Source organism: Eulemur rufifrons, chromosome 6 (genome assembly GCF_041146395.1).
Source record: "Eulemur rufifrons isolate Redbay chromosome 6, OSU_ERuf_1, whole genome shotgun sequence".
Taxonomy (NCBI): domain Eukaryota; kingdom Metazoa; phylum Chordata; class Mammalia; order Primates; family Lemuridae; genus Eulemur; species Eulemur rufifrons.
Genome location: NC_090988.1, coordinates 44,677,091 through 44,699,434, shown reverse-complemented (window position 1 = coordinate 44,699,434; position 22,344 = coordinate 44,677,091). Strand labels below are relative to the sequence as shown.

General features: G+C 35.4%; 1 protein-coding gene across 12 annotated transcripts in view; it reads right to left on the bottom strand.

Moving 5' to 3' along the window:
- The window catches only part of DLG2 (discs large MAGUK scaffold protein 2), a 1,100,864-nt gene that overhangs the window by 586,958 nt on the left and 491,562 nt on the right, over window positions 1–22,344 (bottom strand). For all 12 annotated transcript variants that reach the window (XM_069469139.1, XM_069469143.1, XM_069469135.1 and 9 more), the window contains one exon: window positions 17,993–18,043. In XM_069469139.1, the coding sequence (XP_069325240.1) occupies window positions 17,993–18,043 (51 nt within the window). The remainder of the gene's footprint in view (window positions 1–17,992; window positions 18,044–22,344) is intronic.

Genomic DNA, 22,344 nt, shown 5'->3' with positions numbered 1-22,344 from the left:
AATTCTAATGCATTCTAGTGCAACTAGAGGAACAAATGTATTCTATTCGTATTCTTGATGTTTTCATTTCTGGAGTCATAACTGAGGCCATATGATTTCTTAGAGTAGGGACAAAGAAATTGGTAGATGTATCACCTCATAATGGTAAGTTTGGGATATAGGAGATTGTACCTGTTAAATATGTATAGTTTTTTTTTATTTCAAGCATTTTGTTTTAGGTTGGAGTTGGGTCCAAACCATATGAAAAATACTGCAAACCATAACATAGCTAAACTGAAAGTAGTTCATTTTCATTTAAAAATACTTTGCCATGAAATTAATCATTTTGTTTTTGATTGCTTGAAAGAAGATATGTTTTATTAGTGTATTTCATAATCAGAAATTTCCTACCAGAGAAAAGAATGATATAGGATGCATAGTTTTTATCTTAATTAGGTAGCTGTGTTGACCTTGGGTAAGTCCTTGCACTTCCGTGACACTCCATTTCCCTCATCTGTCAAAATCTGTAAAAATTAGTGTTAAATTAGCTGTCAGCCTTCTTTAGCTCCAATAGTTTCTGATTCTCTGATATGGATTTCCTACTTTGGTACAAACCCATTTTCCTTTCTTACTTCATGTATTCCTTATCATGCACCTACTCTGGGCTATATGCTGGGAATTCAGCAATAGATACTGTCCTCAAGGAGCTCTAGTTTAGCACAGAGATGGGATGGGGGGACTGACCAGGAAACAGATAATTGAAAAGGAAATTGAAAAAGTAATTTTAATGTGGGTAGAGGAGTGCTATTTCTTAAAGCCTAGGAAACTATGGGGACCCAGAGGACAGGTAAGGCAGCAGGCAGCATCTTATTCCAGGCTTTGACAATGATCAGAAGCACATTCATCTTCAAAGCTTAGCTGCTTCTGTTCTCAACACCCATCGGGACGTATTAACAGTGCCTTTTGGCCTAGTTAATTGGCACCCAATCAGGAGGGAAATAGGTCCAGTTCTCAGCACCAAATATTTGAGGGTGGTACGTGTCCAAATAAAAATAGAGTTCTAGCATATGTATTCTTGTCCCAAAAGACCTCCTCTGTTAGCTGTGTATGTGTGTGTGTATGTGTGCAATAACTCAGTCTGAGATGAACTATTTTTAAGTTTGTGCCACTAACATGTTTGTGGAATGTCCTGAAGCTTCTGCAAGGGCAACATCTTCTACTTCCATACTTCACCTTTTCTGATGGTGCCTAGAGTCCTGCCAATAGGGGATAATTACTGCAGCATCTACCCATATTAGCCAACGGGTGAAGGACAATGATCACTTTGAATGGCAATTGCCATTTCAGGGGGAAGTATAAAATGAGTATCTGTTTTGGTGACTAAAGTCAATATAAAACTACTCTACTTTTCTCCATAGCACTTATTACCATCTAATATACTTACTCATCTTATTTATTTAGTTTATTTAATGTCCCTCCCACTAGAATATAAGTTTTATGAGAGTCAGAATTTTTATTTGTTTTGTTTACTGCTATACACCTTTAGCCTAGAACAGAATAGAACACATGGTAGGTGGTCAATAAATATTTATTGACTGACTGACTGAACGAATAAAGGTTGCTCAACCAGCAGAGACTTATTATCTGATTCCCTGTCCAGGTGGATTCGAGCAAGATGGAAAATTTTCACCCATAAATGGCTATACAGTTGTGGCAGAGAAGGTAACTAGGACACTCTATTTTTTCCTGTTTAATAAAATATATGTGCTCTTTTTTAAAGGACAATAAAACTGGGGCTGTTAATGTTATTCGGAGCAACTACCAAGGGAGATCAACTTGTAAGTTCTGGACAGGGGCCAGTAAGTCTTGACAGAGGACTTTCAAATAGCCAGTTGGGGAGAAAGGAGCCCAAGAGGTAAAGGATGTGTCAAGGAAGGATCCTGGAAGGAGATAATACCTAAGCTCACAAGGTTTGGGCGGGCTTTAGTCAGGCAAAGACGCTGAGCCATGGAGAAGAACATTCACAGAACATAGGACTGAGAAACAGAACCCCATGAGTTTGGGAAATTCCAAGTCATGCCATAGGCTGGAGTACAGATGCAAGAAAGGAGTGATAAGGGATAAGCTGGAAGCTTCAGTGAGAGGTAAAACATGTAAGGCCATGGTTGCTGCTCGAGGAAGGTCAGATTTTACCTAGAAGTTAATGGGGCACAATGAATGTCACAGTCATGATTTGTTTTAAGAAAGATCACATGGGCTACAGTGTAGATAATGCACTGTAAGGGACTTAAGTCTGGGACATAAAAGCTAGTTAGGCAGCTGCTGTAATCCTCATGAAAGATAATGGCAACCGAATTAGGTAGTATGTCTGGGGAAAAATAGGTGGAATTTGAAAGATGGAATTCATAGGACTCAGTGGCTGATTAATTGCCAAGAGTAAGGGTTGCTTTCTGGTTAAACACTTGGTGATGCCAAGGTGAGACTGTAAGAGAAGGAAGAATGCTCTAGAGATACACAGTTGCATGTTTTTTCTCTACTCTGGCTTTTCCATATAAACCCTATATAATAGGTAATTTACTTAACTTTCTAAGCCTCAGTTTCTTCATCCATATAAAGGTTTTCTGGTTTTTGTTTTTTTTGTATAAGGTTTTCATAACAATTACCAGATAGGTTTATAGCAAGAAACGTGGCTTGGACAAATGATATCAAAATTATTGAGATTGAATTGTTGTACGCCCACTATTTAATAAAAATGTGACTTTTAAATCCCAGTTACTTAACTACTCTAATATCCAGTTTTCCTATTTTCAAAATGAGGATAACAAAAGCCAAATGTTTGTTCATTGTGGAGTGGAACTTAAATAAAATAGTGGAGACCTCAATAGTATATCCTAAATATTTAGGAGCTATTGTTACTATTATCATCACATCTATGCTACAAGGAAATGACATATTAAAACTATTCTTTCCATTTAATGGATGATTTTCTACAGAAGTGAAGGATATGGTTTTTTAAGACTTGGGAAGGGCAATGAGCAAAATTTTAACAGTTGAATGCGTGAGGCAAAAGGATAAACAGAGACAACTGGCTGGAACTTAGATTTTTAACCAACATATGACAGGAAACATTGGGTCAGGACTTTTGCAGTTCACTAAAAGTTAATTTGTGTTAATGGTCAAGGCAAAGTCTCTAGAGGGCTTTACGTGGCATGAGAAGTGGGTAATAGCACTTGTTAAAAACTTAGTGCACTTCTATTCATGCTCAATAAAACAGGAGATTCAAAATTGCTGGGAGCTGAAATATCTATTGCACTTACTCCACTGATCCAAAGCAGGAAGTGAAAATGTCTCATTGCATTTTTCTTTTGGAATTTCTATTAAGGATTCTGGCCTACCCAAGCGATCCTCATGCCGAATACAGAACTTAAGGGAAGAGGCGCAGCAGAAATAAAAACACTACAAAGTATTCCACAGGCTCATTCTAACCAGACTGTGGTCTTGGGGCAGGCGAAGGCGGGCTTGTGATGAGAATCACAGATTTTCTGGTGTGGAGTATGTCTTTGGCTATGACTGTGTAGGTTGTGGCAACTTACCAGATGGCCAAAAAATTCTGTGGTGGCTTCTAAATGTTTAGCAGTCTCAATTTTCTCCTGAGGTTTTGAAACTATTAGCTTTGACATGCTTCATATGAAACTGCCTAAGTATGGTTATTTAATCTCCTTTTCTGGACTTTTTAAGATCTTGCAAACATACTCTATCATTAAAAGGAAAAAAAAATAACCCCATGAATTCACAAAGAAGCTGAATTTTACGTGAATGAGGTTTTAGCAATGCTGGAGGGCATAATTTTCAGGTGACATGAGCAAATTTTGTATATGTGTGTGTGTGTGTGTGTGTGTGTGTGTGTTTGTGTTTAGAACGCTGTCTGCACATCTTGTATTCAATATTACAGGAGACATTTCAAAGCTCAAACAAGTTTGGGAAACACCAATTTGTTCTCAAGGTTATTATCAACAGACGTTTTATTATTTTGATCACACAACAAGTCAGTTAAAAGACCTACTGTATATGGTGCACCCAACATAAAATAATCTGAAAGAATGAAAGAATGTTTCCACCATATGGTTCAGTCTGCATGTGGCTGTAAATTGTGCATTATGGATGTGAACTGGGTTAATATGCAATTTCCTTTCTCAGAATTTCAAGAATGATACAAAGCCTTCTAAGACTAATTCATTAATTCAATAACCTTGAGATTTAAAAGATAACCGATTTCACAGTCAGTACTGCCTTCATTTAATGTCATTACTCTTCCTTCCACACAGAGTACAAATGCAAACTCTAGATCCATGTTGAGAAACATCCCCCTGGAAACTAGAGGCAAGAATCCCCTGATCAGCTGTTCAAATGCCCAGCTTTCCAGAGGGAAAAAGTCACAGTACTATGTGAAACAATACAGCCAGCCCTGACAGTGAGTAGAAAGAGAAACAGTGAAACTAGAGAGCAAATGGTTCTTTGTGAAATTTTGGATTTGAACCAGTCTCAGCTCTACCACTTCCTAGCTGTGTGACATTATACAAGTAACTTAATCACTCAAAAGTTTAGTTTTCAAGATAGATATGACAATGATTATTTCAGAGAGTTGTTGCAAGGAGGATTTCATAAGGTAATACAATGAATGAATTTAACAATAATGTTCATATTTCCAGAATATTTTTCTATATATTTGAGAAAAAGATTCCCTGCTTATTCAGAAAAAATAGCCAAATCTGAGTGATGCATATGTTTTCCAGGTAGAGCAATGTGCTGTATTTCAATGGCACCTAAAAGTGTTAGCAAAGCATTTGGTCAGTTCACCTAAGAGCATCCTAGAGGCGCTGCCAAATGTGATAGACTGCACTGAAAAGCATGTACCATAATTTCTATCAAAATGGCCCAGGCTGAAGACAGCCTGTCCCTAAAGAAACACACTTGAAGAGAAGGTGGTTAAATAACACTGACATGAGTATAATTTTGAAGCAGCAATAAATAGTCCTCACAAAATATTTTGTCACTTGTATATTTTATCATTGAATACAGGCACAGAGAAACATACCACGAAGTAAGAAACTTCACTTTAATAACTAGCCTATGTATAAGGCTGAGTTTTCATTTTACCATAGCAAAGTGAGTAAGAAAGAATACTTTCTCTTTATGTCACGGAATATTTAAGTAGAATAAGATGACAAGCCTAGTTGACACTTTACGATGGATTCCCCTAAGGTAATGACTCCTTTTCACATGTCCATCTTCCCTTCTATCTCTTAAGCTCTCTGAGGGCAGAGACTGTCTCATTCACTCCCTCCCTGTTCACATGGTCTTATACACCTGTCACAGAGGGGGTGACTGATTCATGCTTGTTGAGTGAACAAACCATGAATTCCAGGCACGACAGTGGGCATTCAATGCATATCTGTAGAATGAAAGAAAATTTTAGGAAGGAAAATAATAATTGGGAGGACTATCAGAGGGAAGAGAATATAGGGGGAATAATTTAAGAAATGAGGGAGTGGGGTAAGTCTTCAGAAGAGAAGACTCACGGGAGGAAGTGAATGCTGATTCCTCAAGGCCTATCACATGGAGAGCAACTGGACTAGTAATACTAATATTATTAATTGGCTCTTGTATAATACTTATTAGAGCTAGGTACTGTTTTAGGTTCTGTATTTTATATTTATGAATTATGTAATCCTAACGACAACCCTTTGAAGTAGGTGTTATCATCATCCCTATCATATAGATGAACATACTAAGGCACAGAGACATTAAGTGATTCACTCACATTTATGAAGCTCTAAGTGTTAAAACCATAATTTGATTTCAGGCTAAATGACCCCAAAGTCCACACACAAAATGCTTTGTTATATTGGTAAAAATATTTTGATAGAAATTACTAGAAGAGAATTCAAATCAATGTAAGGAAAGCCTTTCAAATAGTAATGTTCAAAATGTAGAGGGTTAAAGAGTTCTCTTTTATTGGTGGTACAACATAAAAACTTGGTATATAGAAATATCTCTTACAACCTTTAACATTTATAATAATTGCTTTTAGTAAATCAAGTTTAAATGATTTGAAGTGATTTAAAATCTAATTTGCTATAAGAGAAACATTTCTTCTGATTTCAGCTTAAATGAGAAATCAATGGCCACATTTTGATATTTTCAGTTAGTTTAACCTGAGTAGGGTGATTAATTGAATTTGTTTGATATTGAACTAAAACCAACAACAAAACAGTAAGAGATAGTGGAAAAAGAATGAGGCTGGACGTTAAAGATGTGAATTTTGGATGGGCCTTTGCTATGTATTGAATGACCTTGGGAGAACTCAAAAAGTTTTTGGGCTTTTTTTTAATTTTCAGAATGGTAAGAATCATGTTTTCTTTTCCTATTTTACAGGGTTCTTTGGAGGATAAAATAAAATATTTGAAAAATAATTTGAAAATAATGAAGTAATATTAAAATATGACATGTATCATAATGTATATCAAATATCAAATGAAACAATAATGGTGCATGCATAGAATCAACCACCTCATCAATTTTAAGCTTCAGAAAATATGAATATATTTTTATGAGGAAAATGTCTAAAACACAATTTGAACACTGGTTTAACTGTATTTCTTTTCACGAGTCAGAAAAATGCTCAATATATATGCAAGATACGCAAGATATGATGCCACTTTTGTGTTGTTTTTCCCCAAAAGTTTAAGCAGATGAGTGGAGAGGAGCATGGCTTATTTCCCAAACATAAGAAATAATCTTAAACAGAAATAATGCATCTTTACCCACCCACTGTCTTTGTCTTTTTCTTAAAAGCTGCTTTTAGCCTTTCAATATTAAACTAAGATATTTAGGTCAGTTTTCTTTTTGATAAATGTACTTAAGCCTTGAAGGTAATCTGAAAATATCATGGCTGGTCAGATAATAAATATTTTACTCCAAAAAGTCTTCCATATCTTCCATATTTGCTGGTGGCATTTCATAGTGACTGAAGTCCGATTAACCAGCTCTGTCATGTGCTAGTTTTGTGACCCTGGACAAATAAATGTCTTAACTTCTTTGAACCACAGTTTGCTTATCTGTAAAACAGAGGGTCTAAACTTATGTAATAGACTTATTCTTAAGATATAAGATAATTGTTATAGAGTGATTAGCATATAAGTTCAAACTTCAATAAATGATAGATTGATATACTTATTGATCTTAAATTAAAACAAGGTGATTTTTTTCTCAGTGACTAAATGTGCATTGTTTAAGCTGAGTCTATATAGACCAAACATTTTAAACTTTAAAACCAGGTAATGCACCATGGAGTCTCTAATGCCTATTAACATTTTCATAATACATACATTCTTTTTCTCCAATGGACAGATAATTTGAAAGTTTAAAAATCATCAAGCTCATTAAGGTAAATGGATAAGAAATAAGACTTTAAATCCATAAAATCTAACAATATCTCAAATACTTAGAAATAAGTTTCAGTTTTTCCTACTATGTGTCCCTATGTAGCTAGGCGATGCCAGTGTTTTTATTTCTTCTCACTATATTTTTTCTTTTCCTTTCTCCCCGTTGAAGCAGGTATTCATTGTGGGGGGCGGTAGGGAGAGGCAAGGTTGAACTCAGAAGCAGCCTGCCTTTCTTTAAAAAAACCTAAACCCTTAGGAAACAGTAAAGGATTTGTGGAGGAAGTAAAAGGCAGTTAGGAGTTATTCAGTTGCAAATAACAAACTCTCCAGCTTTTACCATTTCTCAAGACCTAGAATCTAGTGATCCAGGTATGCTCAGGTGTTGGGCCTCTTCCTGTATTGCTCTCTCTGGATCTTTGCTATTTCCAATGTTCTTAGAATCCAGTACCTCTATCATATTCCTAAACTTGCACCCCTGAGTTACAGCTTTTCTTGCCAAACTTCCTTAGCCATCCGTACCTTGTTAATACAAGTCATGGAAATAGATCTACTCTGATAGGAACACTCAACTTGGGGATGATAGAGTTTTGCCATTTCTGGGAAGTCCTCCCATTGTAGAGTTAAAAAGCCTTTAGTTTTAGAAATACCATTATGTAGTCCTGAGTTGCCTAATACCAGGGATAAGTTCTGAGAAATAGGTTTTTAGGCAATTTTGTCACTGTGGCAATATCATAGAGTGTACTTACACAAACCTAGATGTTACAGCCTACAACACACCTAGGCTATATAGTATGGCCTATTGCTCCTAGACTACAAACCTGTACAACATGTTAATATTGAATACTATAGGCAATTGCAGCCCAGGGATATTTGTGCATCTAAACATAGAAAATGTGCAGTAAAAATAGAGTATTATAATCTCATGGGACCACTGTCACATATGCGGTCCATCATTTACCAAAACATTATTATGCAATGCATGACTGTACTGGTATTAGATGTGCTGGTAATAAACAGTGCCTATGTCAAAGAAAGATGGGGGTAATATTGCAACAAGTGATTCACTGAAGAAAATATATTGGCCAGTTTAGATGATGTGAGGGCACTAAGGCTTGGACTAATGAACTGGAAGAGAGCACTTGTTAATAATCTGCTGGCAGAGGGTTTGTAAGGTGAGAAAGGAAGATAACTCAGCTGAGAGTTTATGGAGAAAAATGGAGAAGGCTGGAGTCAGCAGCTGAATTTCAGCTAAATGCATTTTGTGCCAATTCATCTCACTCAGTGCTTTGAGGTATGTTTACCAGGCACTCCTTAATCCTGAGACTTTGATGCTTACATCTAAAGAAAAGTTAGATTAATGACCCTCCAAATGTCTGTAAACTATATTTCTAACACTCAGTTTTTTTTTCTGACATCTGAAGCCAATGGTTAATGCTGCAAAACACTTCCCTCATGTACAAAAGCCTGTTGGTTTCCAAATCCAAAACGTTTCTAGATAGTGGAGACCTAAATTCATAAACCTGTCCCTAGCCATCCTTTTTACTTGCCACTTTAAAAAAATTTCTCATTTATTCTTGAGAGTTAGAACACAGTCTTGGGTAAAGGAGACTGTATGTGTGACCTTGGGGTATTAAGGTTTACTACAACCTGTCAACACTGTTCTACTGGAGAGCTTTGCTTTATGATCTTACTTCAGTTGTGAGAGACATGATTAGAATTTAGAAAAGGTGAAGAATCCAAAACACCTAACATTTATTTTAGAACAGGCTGTGGTAGTATGAGCCTAGGACATGACCTACCCAACAATTTCATCACAGTGACACCTAAAATACAACTCCAGGATACATTTGTATAAAGCTACTTGCTGGCAAGTTACAAATGCCTGGTTTGAACTCGTCTGGCTCTAAGGAGAATTTAAGGAAAGACTCATGGAGCCATAAGAAAGGGAATGGTGCCTGGTTGGGTCCCTGGGACAGTAATGACATAGGAATTGGATGCTGTCAGTTCTCTCTCTCTCTCTTTCAATTACTGTCTCTTATGTCCAGTCTCTTGCTCTCTCTACAGGAAGGCTCATTATCACAGATGAGATTATTCCACGTGGCAAAAAGGGCAAAAAGTTCACACAGTGGCCACTCTTCTACCTCTTATCTCACACTACTACATAGTGGGAATGCTGCTCCTCTCTGCCCTCATACTCAGTGTGGAAAATCCTGTGGAACACTCTGATGGGCTTGGTTCGGCTCAGGTGCCAGTCTCTAAAGTGTGCATCATAATCACCCAGAAAGTTTTAAAAGTAAATATTGCCCATGCTCTACCCCCAGAGGTTCAGATTCATTTGGTCTAGGGCAGGGCCCAGGAATCAGTATTATTTTTTACTAGCTCACCAGGTAATTCCAATGAGCAGCTCTAGACCAATAAACTGTATGACTAGGGGTATTATGATTGGCAGTCTTTCCCAGAATCACATGATTGGAATAAGGAGAGGAGCAGTTCCCCAAAAGAAGGAGGATGTTCTTCAGAAATAAGAGGTGGTTTTAATGCACAGACAAAACAGTAGCTATTCACTATATCATATATACAGATTGGAAATAGAGGATCATTAAAATAAAATATCTTAAGAAGAAGATATCAGAGCATGTGAAGCCAATATCATAGCCTCAAGTTACTGAAAATAAAACACTGTAACTGCTTGTCTAGTCTAGAACTAAATTCTTGTGAGTTAACAAAGAAGAAAAGATAGAGCTGCAAACAGTGCTAGTTATTCTAGAAGTAGTTATGGTTACAAACTCAAGCGCAGATTCGATTTATATACTTAACATACTTAAAAATATATTGATAATTGGGCACACATCCATTTCAGAGATCACTTTAGGGGCTTATCGTTTAAAGACACACACACACACACACACACACACACACACAAGCAGAAGCATGTATTTGTCATTTGACCTAGATGTAGAATCATAGCCTGAAGTTATATCAACAGTGCCATCTTAAAAAAAATAGGGCCTTGATAAAAGTGTGTGTTTATGTAAACTTTATAATAACTAATAATATTAATCATCTAGAAAGTTCCAGCTACTCTTTTAGGTATTTTACATATATTATTTCTATTTTTCACCATAATGCTATGAAGTAGATAGTAGTATGTCATTCATTATGGAGCAAACTGAAATTTTAATAGGTTAAGTAACTTGGTTCAAGGTCACACAGGAAGTAGCTGATTCTGGATTCTAAACAAGGTTTGTCTGAGTTCAAGATTGTACTTCTTTCCATTGCTTTTATAAGCCTACTTTTGTTCTATAAATCTTTTAATACCTTCAGTGAAAGCCAATAACATGCTCATTAAAATTCACACATATTATGTAAAGATATTTGTTTATGTCTAAATACACACTTATGTTTGGGTGGTATCTACATACTTAAATATATAAGTGTATATATTTCCAACAAACTTAAATATATACTGACATAAGTTAGACATACACAAACTTTGGAGTTCAGTTAAGAAACTTACCTTTTACAAAAAATTATTGAATTAAACTAGAATAATATTTTGCTACAGTTGACTATATAAAAACTGAAATTCTATTAAATGTCTAATAGAACCCTGGCTTTTTATTCCTGTCACTATTCATTGAAAATAGTTAAAGAGATCCCCCCAAAAATGAGGAATTTAGAAGCTCAAAGTCTCTACATTATTTGAAACAATAAATCCTTACTTCATTTGAATTTATGAATTTTCATGAAGATCAATGATGTGAGATAAAAGAATTTGGCCTAAGTGAGTCAGACATCTAATGGCTTTCTAATTAATCTGATACCTGGGTGAAGCTGGAGAGGCCACTAATAGACAACTTTAATGGGTCTCTTCTTATCTGACAATTCACAAACTCTGTTTCCCATGTTATCTACTTTATACCCCAAACTTGCTTCATTTGCTGGAATTTGCAGGATGTAATAAATTAGTCATTTCTCTCTGCCTTATAAATCCACTTGTTTTGGCATAGGTGAAATAATGACTAACAAAAATCAATGATTTATATTTGGAGAAATGGCACACATCTTTATAATCTTATTTTTTTTTTAGTTGCAAAATAATATCCCTGACTTGTCAGACAGAATATTCAAACAGTACCACATGGCTATACATTCTGCAGCTGTCAGGAAAGTACTCAGAATGTTCTTTTTTTGGTGGGGGTGGGAGGTGCAGGGGAGTCAGAGGAGGTAGCTGATAGTCATTTCAGTATCTCTGCTAAATTGTAGTCATGCATGCTGGTCAGGGTTATGAAGGCATGATGAATCTATTATCCATGCTGGGTCTACTAAATTCTCTTAATACAAATCATGGTAGGGGTATGTATCCTATTAACTTTATACATGGAGAATGGATAAATCACTCAGAAGCATGAACTTTACTCAGCTACCTTTGCTAATATCATAAGAGCCCAGGGTGTCAGGAAGACTTGAGATACCATGGGTGTCCATGGTATCTCAGACTGTGTTCGTGAAAGGAATTTATTGGATCATACTCTAGGCATCTTTGAGTCCTCCCCCATTTCTAGCATTTTCCATCCTACAAAACACTAGGATCTTCTGTTATTCCTAAGATATTTTCAATTGTCCCCTCCTCCATCACCCTTTGCAGAATTTAATCATTAGTTATATGTCCTAAATGGCATACCTACATTCTTTCCTGAATCCTATAAAATGTATATACAATATTGCAGCCAAAGTGATCTCTTCAAAATACAAATATGATTATGTCACTTTTACACTTAAAATTCTTCAAAGGCTCTTCATTGCCTTTAGAATAAAATTTAAACCCCTTAATATACAATCCAAGGTATCCATGGATGCCCTATTCCATTTCTCCAGCCTGTTCTCTCTGTCTCTGAGGGTTACTTCATAATCTGAAGTGCAGTCATTTTGAACTACTTGCTGTTCCTTGAGCATTTTACTTTTCCATGGGCCCTTGAACATTTGCATCTGCTACCGCCTGTCTGAGAGGCCTTTTTCTCCCACTCCCTTTTACGTGGCTTGTTTCCTCACATCTCCTTATAAGGCAGCTCAGGTATAATACCTCAAAAAAGTCCTGCATTTTGGCCAGATAGTCACAGAATTCTATTATTCTTCATGTTTTTTTTCCTATTTACTTCTCTGTGTCCTCTATCAGGCTATACAGTTCTATGAAACAAGGACTGTGCCCAGTACCTGTTTTCAGTAAATGCTTGACAAATAAATATACATAAGATATTTGTAGGGTTTGCCATGTGTGGCAAGTGGCCAATGCATCGATCAGTTCTGCTATAAAAGAGGAGTCATGAACTTGTCCACAAACTGTTCAATGGTTTTTTCTTTTCTTTTGTTATGATGGTAATCTAAAACACACTATGATAGAGTTCCTTCCATCAGAGAATTCATAGGCTAGCAGAAGAGACAGATTTTATTCATCATTTAGTGTGATAAGTTCCTTATTTGTGTTAGTTTATGAAGAAGCCCGTTGCCCAAGAGGAGAAGTCAAGAAATACTTCTTGGAGGAAATGAAATTTGAGCTTAATTTTGAGGGCAGTCTAATTTAGTGGTAATGAGACCAGGTTCTAGTGTCTGTTGGACATAGGACTGAATCCTAAGTCTATCCCTTATAACACTGTGACTTTTGACAAGTGATTTAATCGCTGAGCCTCAGTATACTAATATGTAAAATAAAGTTAGCAGTATACACCTCATTACTGTGTTACTAAATATGATTATTACTATTAATAAATTGTTATCAAAATTAAATATAGCAAAAGTATAAGCTGCAAATGCATACAGCAAGAACTATAATTTCTGTATCATTGCATGTTTGACATCTAACAAAGAAAAAACAAGCAGATATGAAAGAAGTTCTTGTTAGATTAATGTATTATAAATTGTTCATTGAGACTGGGAAACCATGTTTTTAATAAGCTCCCTCAATGCTAGTGGTAGTGAGAACTACCACGTTAACCAAAGGAAATATTAAGAATAATTATACATGCTGTTCTGAACCTTCATATTAACTCATTTATTCATCATAAGGGACTCATGAGGTAATTACAAACACTTTTGCATCATTTTTAGATAGAAAACTGAAAGTTAGAGAAGTATGCAGTTCAAGGTCACTTGATCAGTAAATGCTAGAACCAGGGTTCACACCTGGATTCAAACCAGGCCACATGTATCTACTTCACTGTCTGTCCAGTTGTAGAGCTAGGCATAGTCCATTCATACACCAAATTTTCACTATTTACTACATTTCAGACCCTGTTCTAGGCAAATTGGACATAGAGATGACTATGTATTTATATACAGCATATATTTAGGGAGAGAGATAGATGTTAATAATGTAAACAATAAATAAATAATGTTTAGATATTGGTAAGTACAATTAAACAATAATGAAATGGGAAAGAGAATGATGGAAATATTCAAACTAATTTAAATGGAGTGGACAGGGAAGATATTTTCTGTGGAGGTGACATTTGAGCAGATATTTAAATGATAAAAAGAATAAGCCATGTAAAGGTCTAAGGGAAGATCTTTCCAGGGAGACAGAGTAACATACATAAGGCCTTGAAGTTGGAAAAGCTTGGCGTTGTTGACGAATGTCAAGGTCAGTGTGGCTAGATTGAAATATGTGAAGAGCTGATGGTGAGCACATAATGTTGGAGAGATGATCAAGGGTTACAGTGTATAAGGCATGCGGGTGATGACAATGAGTGTAATTATCGCCTTTTGGAGGTTTTTAAGAATAAAAGTGGTATAATCTGGTTTATATATTGAAAAAGGCAACTCTGGTTACTTGGAGGAGTATCGTGGGGCAAAAGTGGAAGCTACTACAGTGGCCTAGGCATGTGATGATATTAGTTTGAACCAGGATTCAGTGAAGCAGGTGGTAAGATTTGATTGATATTTGAGATATATTTTTATGGTAGCACCAGCAGGGCTTGCTCATGTATACTGAGGAAAAAAAATTTAAGCAAGACTTTTAGATTTTTTTGGACTGAATAATAAGAGAAAGGATAGTGCCAATTAGCTAAGATGAAGAATATTAGGGTAGAAGCAGCCTTGGCCCTGAGAAGAGGGAGTGCAGGGAAAAGGCCTTCTTGATATGCAAGCAGAGAGGCCAACTAGGCAGTTAGTGATATGCATTTAGAACTCAGGGCCATGGCTTCAAATTTGGGAGTTATCAGTTGACAGTTGGTATTTAAAGGCATGAGTCTAGATGGGATCATCTAAGGAATAAGGAAAGATGGAGATGAGGTCTGTTCACTGGGTATTAACATTTATAGTACTCCAATATGTAGAGGAGGGACCAGGAGGGAGACTGAGAAAGGGCAGCAAATGAGGTAGTATTAATAAAAGAATAGGAGAGTGTTTTGTTTTGGAGGTTAAAAAATAACGTCTTTGAGGAAGGAAGAAGCATCAAGTGTTGCCAAGAAGTCAGTTAGGACTGAGAACTGATGCTTAGATTTAGCAAGATGGAACTTACCCTGACTTTTGACAAGAACAGTTTTAGTACTATTGTGGGGGTGAAATTATAAAATAGGTTAAAATAAGAAAATGAGGTAATAAAGTAGAGTTAATGAAAATAGAAAATTTCCCTAGATTTCTGGTAAATCAAAATAGAACAATGAAACAATAGTAGGAGGGGGATATTGGGTAGGGAACAGTTACTTACTTTTTTTTTAAAGATGAAAGATATTACATCATGTCCATTTTAAAGTTATCCATGCAAAGGCAAGAGAGGGGTTGATATTGCAGAACAGGAGGAGATAACTGCAGAAGGAAAGCCATTAAATGGACAAGAGTTTATGGAGTCCATGTAACAAAGAGCTGGCCTCGGAAAGGAGTAGGAAATTTCTTTTGTTGTCATAGGGAGAATATGCTAGCAGATCTGTTGGTGGACAAGGGAGGTGGTTTTCATTGATTGCTTGGATTTTTTCAATAACATGAAGGGAGGTCAACAGCTAAAAGTAAGGATGAGAGGGGGAGTGTTTGAGATTTGAGAAGATAAAATAAGATGTGAATTTTTGTGCTAAAGAATGAGAAAGTGATGTTTTTCTAAAGAAATGCATAAGAATTGCCAGGAATTTTGAGAGTTCACTTGAAATCAACAGTTAAAAATTAAAAGTGAGATTAGCGAATGTTTCTCTAGCCAGGGCCAGTTGGTTGCTCAGGTGCTGGTAAGGAGTGAGTAGAAATGTGCTGGTTTAAGTAGGGTAAGTTAAACAGGACCGGGGTTTTGCTGGATGAGCACAAAAAGGGAGAGTGAAAAACAAGAGTGTATGACAGCTCGGAGATTAGAGTGATTACCAGCTAGGTGAGGAGGGAAGAGAGAGCATAAAGAAAGGTGAAAACGAGGCAGGGGTGTGGAGTGATGGTGAAATTGATGATTTGAGGTTCCAAAGGACTTGAAGAATTTTTAGAATGTGGGTACTAGAATAAATGATAAGGACAGAAAAGAGGTGGTCTTCAGAGAAGATAATGCTTGACATAGAGGCTTTGCAAGCGGTAAAGTTAATGGGAATGACAAGGTTCAGAATATGATCCAAAACCCTAAAACAGGAAGTGAGGAAGGTGAGCTGACATGTTCAAGATCAGGAAGCAAGTACATGTCAGAACCCAGACTGGAACCCACAATTGTGTGGCTCCTTCTGAATGTTTTATCGCATACCAACCATTAGCTTCTAATTATTTTTTGAACTATAAAACCAGGGTAAATAAGTGGTGTTCTATTCAAGACATTTATGTGCACTGGGTGGGCAGAAAAAAGTCAGCTTTATGGACATGAGACCTATTCAGTCTCAGAGTCCTGTGTTTAGAAGGGCTCCACGTTTTTATTTTGTACTGCGCTAACTACACAAATTATATAGCCAGTCCTGTAGAGGGGATTAGTGACTTAGGAGAAATGTGTTCTTTTATTCTTATTTGGGCTTGTTTTCCATAAGCCTTACTTTTCTTCATTTATCATGCCATTAAAATTTTATCAAAGTCCGTAATGGAAGTTTTAAAGAACCCATCTGTCAAATACTTAACTTTCAATATAAATTTCCTTTTAAAACCACTTACACTCAATAAAAGTTAGGCTGAAAACGAGAAATTCTCTGACTCAGGGATGTGAATAATCAGTAAACAAAAAAGGAGATATAAATTAAAGTATAGGTCTAGAATCTTAATTCATGCTTGTGATAGCTTACAGAAACATACTTACATTTTAATTTCTTATTATAAACGTATTATATGTTTACTACAGAAGGTTTAGGAAATAAATATAAATAAAAAAAGTGAAAACTACCCAAAAATCATTAACAAGAGTTAGCTACTTTTAACATTTTGGTGTATATCCTTCCAGGATTTATGAATATATTTATGTAAGTATATTATGTATGGGTAGCTTTGTTTACTGGATTATATTTTAAATACCATTTTAAAACTTTTAAAATTTAATAATATAATCTAGGTAAACCATCTATCCTCATAATTAAATATTTTTCTAAAATACTATTTCAATATATTTTAATATAATTTCTATTATGTGGATATATAATAATTCAACACTTTATCTTTTCTGTTTATTATTAAATACTCACCTTTTTCAATCTTCACTATATTTTTAAATTTTTTTAATTTTTTAATTAATCTTCACTATTATAAACAATACTAATATGAACATTCTTTGTGTATTTGTACATTTCTGTAAGTACAATTTCAGAATCAAAAAGTGTACCCATTTTAATGGCTTTTGATTCACATTTCCAAATTGTTCTTTTAGGGTTGCACTAATTTCTAGGACTTCTCATTGGCACTGAATATTCATATTCATTTTAAGTTTTTGCCAATTAGAGAGACAAAACTCTTTGCTCTCCTTGTCATTCTTTGTTCTTAATGAGGTTGAACAGGTTTTCATATGCCTATTAGCTTTTTTTTTTTTTTTTTTGATGAATGCCCTGTTAATGACTTTGGTCATGTTTTTCTAGCTGGTCATGGGCCTTTTTCTTATTATTTTATAAAATATCTAAATATATGAGGGCTGTGTTGCACAGTTTTCTTAATTTGTCAAAGGACTTTGCCAAGTCCCTATCAGCATATTTGCAGAGCTTTGTGGGTTGCTGTGTTTTTCCTTATGGGGATGGTTTTAAAGTCCATCACTTTTTAAAAAACTAAGAAATGCATGGTAACTGTAGTTATGATGAAAATATCAATATCACATAAATGATAATATCTTGTAACATATCTAAATAACATATAGCCAAAACACTAATAACGACATTAACAATAAAGTGTTATATAAGCTCATTGAACATTTCTTTTTCCCATCCAATTCTCCAAATCCTGGCAATGCAGTTTACATATGGAACATTCTGATTATTTGTTCTGCTGTCTGAATGCTCTCTACTGCTAGCATTTCATTAATATTCTGAGTCCTGTGGAAAACTTCCAGGTTATAATACACAATTGTGTAATTTCACAAGACAACCCATTAGGATATAGAATGTGGAATGCAAGATTAGGGCTATGGCTTTTTAAAAAAATTTTCTTACCCTCTCCAGTGTAATTTCTTCAAATTCATATTCAATTTCTGTCCCATTGACCTATAAATAGGAAACAAAAAAAAAAAAAAAAGAAAGAGAACTATTAAATACATGCTGAGGAGACAGCTGCATTTTTTAAAACGCTCGGAGGTTAGATTTTCATCCTTGCTGTAAATAAACCACACTTTTTTGATGTTGGTGATTATACATTTTTATTCAAATGGAACATAATCCAAACTATTCTAAAATATATAAGTGAGATGCTACAAAAATAATCAAAGATTATTACATTCCTTAGAATTTTGCCATTTTTGTGGGAGGAAGAAAAATACAAGATATGCATTGGGAGTTTACAAAGAACAAATCATCTAGGGCCAATATTACAATTATGAGGGAAATAATTTCCTAATATCTTTTTAAATTTTATGATTAAACACCAAAATATGACCCTAAAATTCAGTGATAATGGCAGCACAATTGTATGTCATTTTTGCTGGAATAAAATAGCATTAAAATGACTACATCAGCTAAGGAATATCTTTTCTTTACTGGCTTAAGCTGAGGTAATTCATTCCCATTATCCTTTTGTTACATTTCTTGGAAAGTCCTAGACTGTGTAACCATGCCCATGTACTTTAGTAGTAATAAGAAAAAAGCAAAGTAGGACACATTTTTAAATTCCAAGTGACAAATTGTTTTAACCATCCAACCAAGCTTTGAATTGATTTGCATTTGCAGAGAGAAATAAATACATTTTAAATATAGCCAGTCACCTTGGATTTCAACAGATGTGCACAGAGAATGTATGAGGAGTTGCTTTAAAGTAATCTAACAAATATTCCTCTTCCATTTTTATCTATCACAGATTTCTTCTCAGCCAAGCAAAACGTCTGAGCAAGAAAATTCTCAAATTGGCTGTTTCTTATTTCTGATACGTGTCTTGGCAACATCATTAGAATTTAGGAATCAGCCAGAAGGACTAATTTTTAACATAAAACCACCATTTTTTATAGGATTCTAACTTCAGTTTACCTTTCCATCTTAGAAGAATTTACATGTCGTACCGCAGATTGAGAGCCCTGTGGAACCAAAGGCCAGATAGCCAGCTCCATGGCCTAACACAGAGCCTGGCAAGAAAGGATTCATGAAGGACAAAAGACTGAATGAATGACTGACTGAACTCAGTAATTTATTTATCTGATTTATAAACACTGATATTTGCGGATTCTCTTACATAAAAAATTTGGATGTATCATCCAACTACGAATTTAGTGTCATCAACTAAAGGTATCATGATAGTTATAATCGGTAAAAATATAGAATGACAACGACCATGGACTTGACTTATGTGTGTCCACCACCCACTCAGAACATGTTTTTGATTTTCTAATTATGTGAGCTAATTGGTGAATCACCATTTACTGTGTTACTACATTATCAAACAGCTCTAAACTAAATTTGATTTTCTGGGCTTCAGCAACTTAATGACTCACAGAAAAGAACTTGATGATGTCAGAAAGCTTTAGCAGCTTTATGGAGGTTTTGGTTCTGCACATGTTTAAGTAAAAAAAAAGAAAAAAAAAACCTCAACCTCCCTGTATATGTATACGTTTCCATAGGAATTTTTTTTTATAACTTTCTTTAGTTGATAGGAGGAGGAGGATAGAAAGGGAAGGCTGAATTAACGTGACATGTTTTCATTCTCTCAGTATGGCTCCATGAAGCTTTTCTCTGCTTCATTGCTTCCCTAGAGTAAAGCATGTCACATTATTAAAGTGCTGCAAACTGGGGAGAAAAAAACAACCACTTCAAAGAGAGAAAAACAAGCCTCTGATAACAAATATCTAAAGGCTCAAAGTGAAAGAAATTCTGTTAGGTAGTCTTTAAGGGACAAGAATATTTTAATGGCATACATTGCATAGTTGTGGCCTATCAAAATTTGTGCTTAACATTTCTAGGATCATATCTGCTGACTCTTAGATCTTAGAGGCATTATATGTGCATATTCTAATTAGCATTCCAAAGTTTCCTGGTCAGCTAGATGAACTATTACAGGCTTCTATTTACTCCATGGGTATTTAGTTTTCAACGGAAGAAAATAATGTCATTTGCCTTATTCATTAGTAACCAGGTTCTCTTCATAAGAAGGGTTGATGCCATCCAGGTTGGGATAGAAATTTGCTTTTAAAAGAAAGCATCCTATGTTTACAAAGGCTAGTGAAATCATAGAAGAGTGAAGAGTTTTAGCATAGGTGAGGCAACAATTCAACATTTAACTGAAGATCATTTGAAACATGTAATCACAAGATCCAGTGTGGGAGTTCAGGAAAGATGTTAGAAAGGCCCTAGTGTCTATTCTCTCATAAGTAGGAGAACATGGTCTATGTTCTGCCTAAGAACCCCTAAGACAGTAAATCCTACAATCTCCTTTGGCAACGATCTTGGGGGAAAGGATGGGCTAGAAAAAAGAACTAAGAATACCTCGATTTTAATTTGTGAAAATTTAGTGCCTTTTCAAAACAGTACCTTAGTAAAGTATTCTTTAAATATTTTTTTCATATTTATTTAGAGAGTGGCTGCTTCTTGAGTGATGAAGCTCCAAGAGATATCTACAACACAATCTTGCGTACCTTCACTCAGCAAGACCCAAACTGTTGTGAATGGCTTCCATCATCTTCAGGGGGGTTACAGACAATCCATTGTTGTCTGAACTTGCCTTAGTGGTCTCACTTTACTCCCAATCAGTTTATTAATATATGACTTTCAATTCAACAAGTTCTCTTCCTGAAAAGAGTCCTTGAGCAGAAACACTTCCTGCAATATTTAAGTACCCTGATGGTTGGTGTTTATGCCCTGATTGTTTTGGGCCTGGACAGTTGCATGGCTGACATTCCTGTTATTCCAGTTCCAGCCCTGACCAGCACAATCTCCTCTCCACCTTAATGACTAGAAAAGTGAGGGGAATGGCATTTTTGTAGACTTGGAGGATCAATAAAATAGATGGATTTTCCAGCGTTTGAAAATTGAGCTTTCCATCAGATAGTTGATTTTTTTCAACCTGATGGTTCTGTGGTGACAGCTGGTAGGTTTCTATGTTGGCCAGAAAATCAAATTGATGCCAGACATTGTCCTGCACCGTCTGGGCATGTAGTCTTCCTGGCATCGTATAGCAGTTAAGTCAAGCGAGTGACACACAGTCTACTCAAATGTAAAGTTCTAATTTCATAAACTTTGAATACTTTACACATTTTTTCCATAAGATAGTCTTTAGTTAATTTTAATGCTTTTTTCCCCCCTTCAGTATTATAGTAACCACCTGCCTGGATGACGATGTAATTTGATTTTGACATATATTTTTCTCTCATGAAAAAAGATTTTTCATGAATAACACATGTGAACTATTACATGTTTTAATGTTCTTTAATTGAAATCTTAAATAATGATTTCTTTTAATTTTTGTTAGGGGTTTTTTTTTTTTTTTTTTTTTTTGCCGCATTTGTAATTTCATTAAGGCTAGGAGCATACCAAACTCTGAGATGAATGAATTTTTATATATCCTTATGTTATACAGTAATCAAAAGTTCTGAAACAGGTATATCAAAGCATTTTGGCTTCTTTAGACTAAACACAATTCCACCCAATGAGCAATTATTGATCATAGCTACAAAGAGAATAAAATACTTAGGAATATATTTAACAAAGGAGGTGAAAGATCTCCACAAAGAGAACTACAAATCACCAAGGAAGAAAATTGCAGATGATGTAAACAAATGGAAAAACATATGCTCATGGATCAACAGAATCAACAGTGCTAACATGTCCATACTACTCAAAGTGATTTACAGATTCAATGAATCCCCATCAAAATACCATTGTCATTTTTCACAGATCTAGAAAAAATAATTCTATGCTTCGTTTGGAACCAGAAAAGAGCCCAAATAGCCAAAGCAACCTTAAGCAGAAGAAACAAATCTGGAGGCATCACTTTACCAGACTGTAAGCTATGCTACAAGGCTATACTACCCAAAACAGCATGGTGCTGGGATAAAAATAGAGACACAGACCAATGGAACAGAACAGAGAACTCAGACATAAAATTATTCACATGTTTCCATCTGATCTTTGACAAAGTAGACAGCAATATACACTAGGGGAAAGAATCCCTGTTCAATAAATGGTGCTGGGAAAATTGGACAGCCACATGCAGAAGATTGAAACCAGATATATATCTCTCACCACTCACAAAAATTAATTCATTTGTGTTCATGTTAACATCACTTATTTAAACAGTAGGAAGCAAAAGATTTTCTGTTTAAGCTTTGTAGAGCATCTATTTTAACCTAAGGTATGCATCTGGTTAT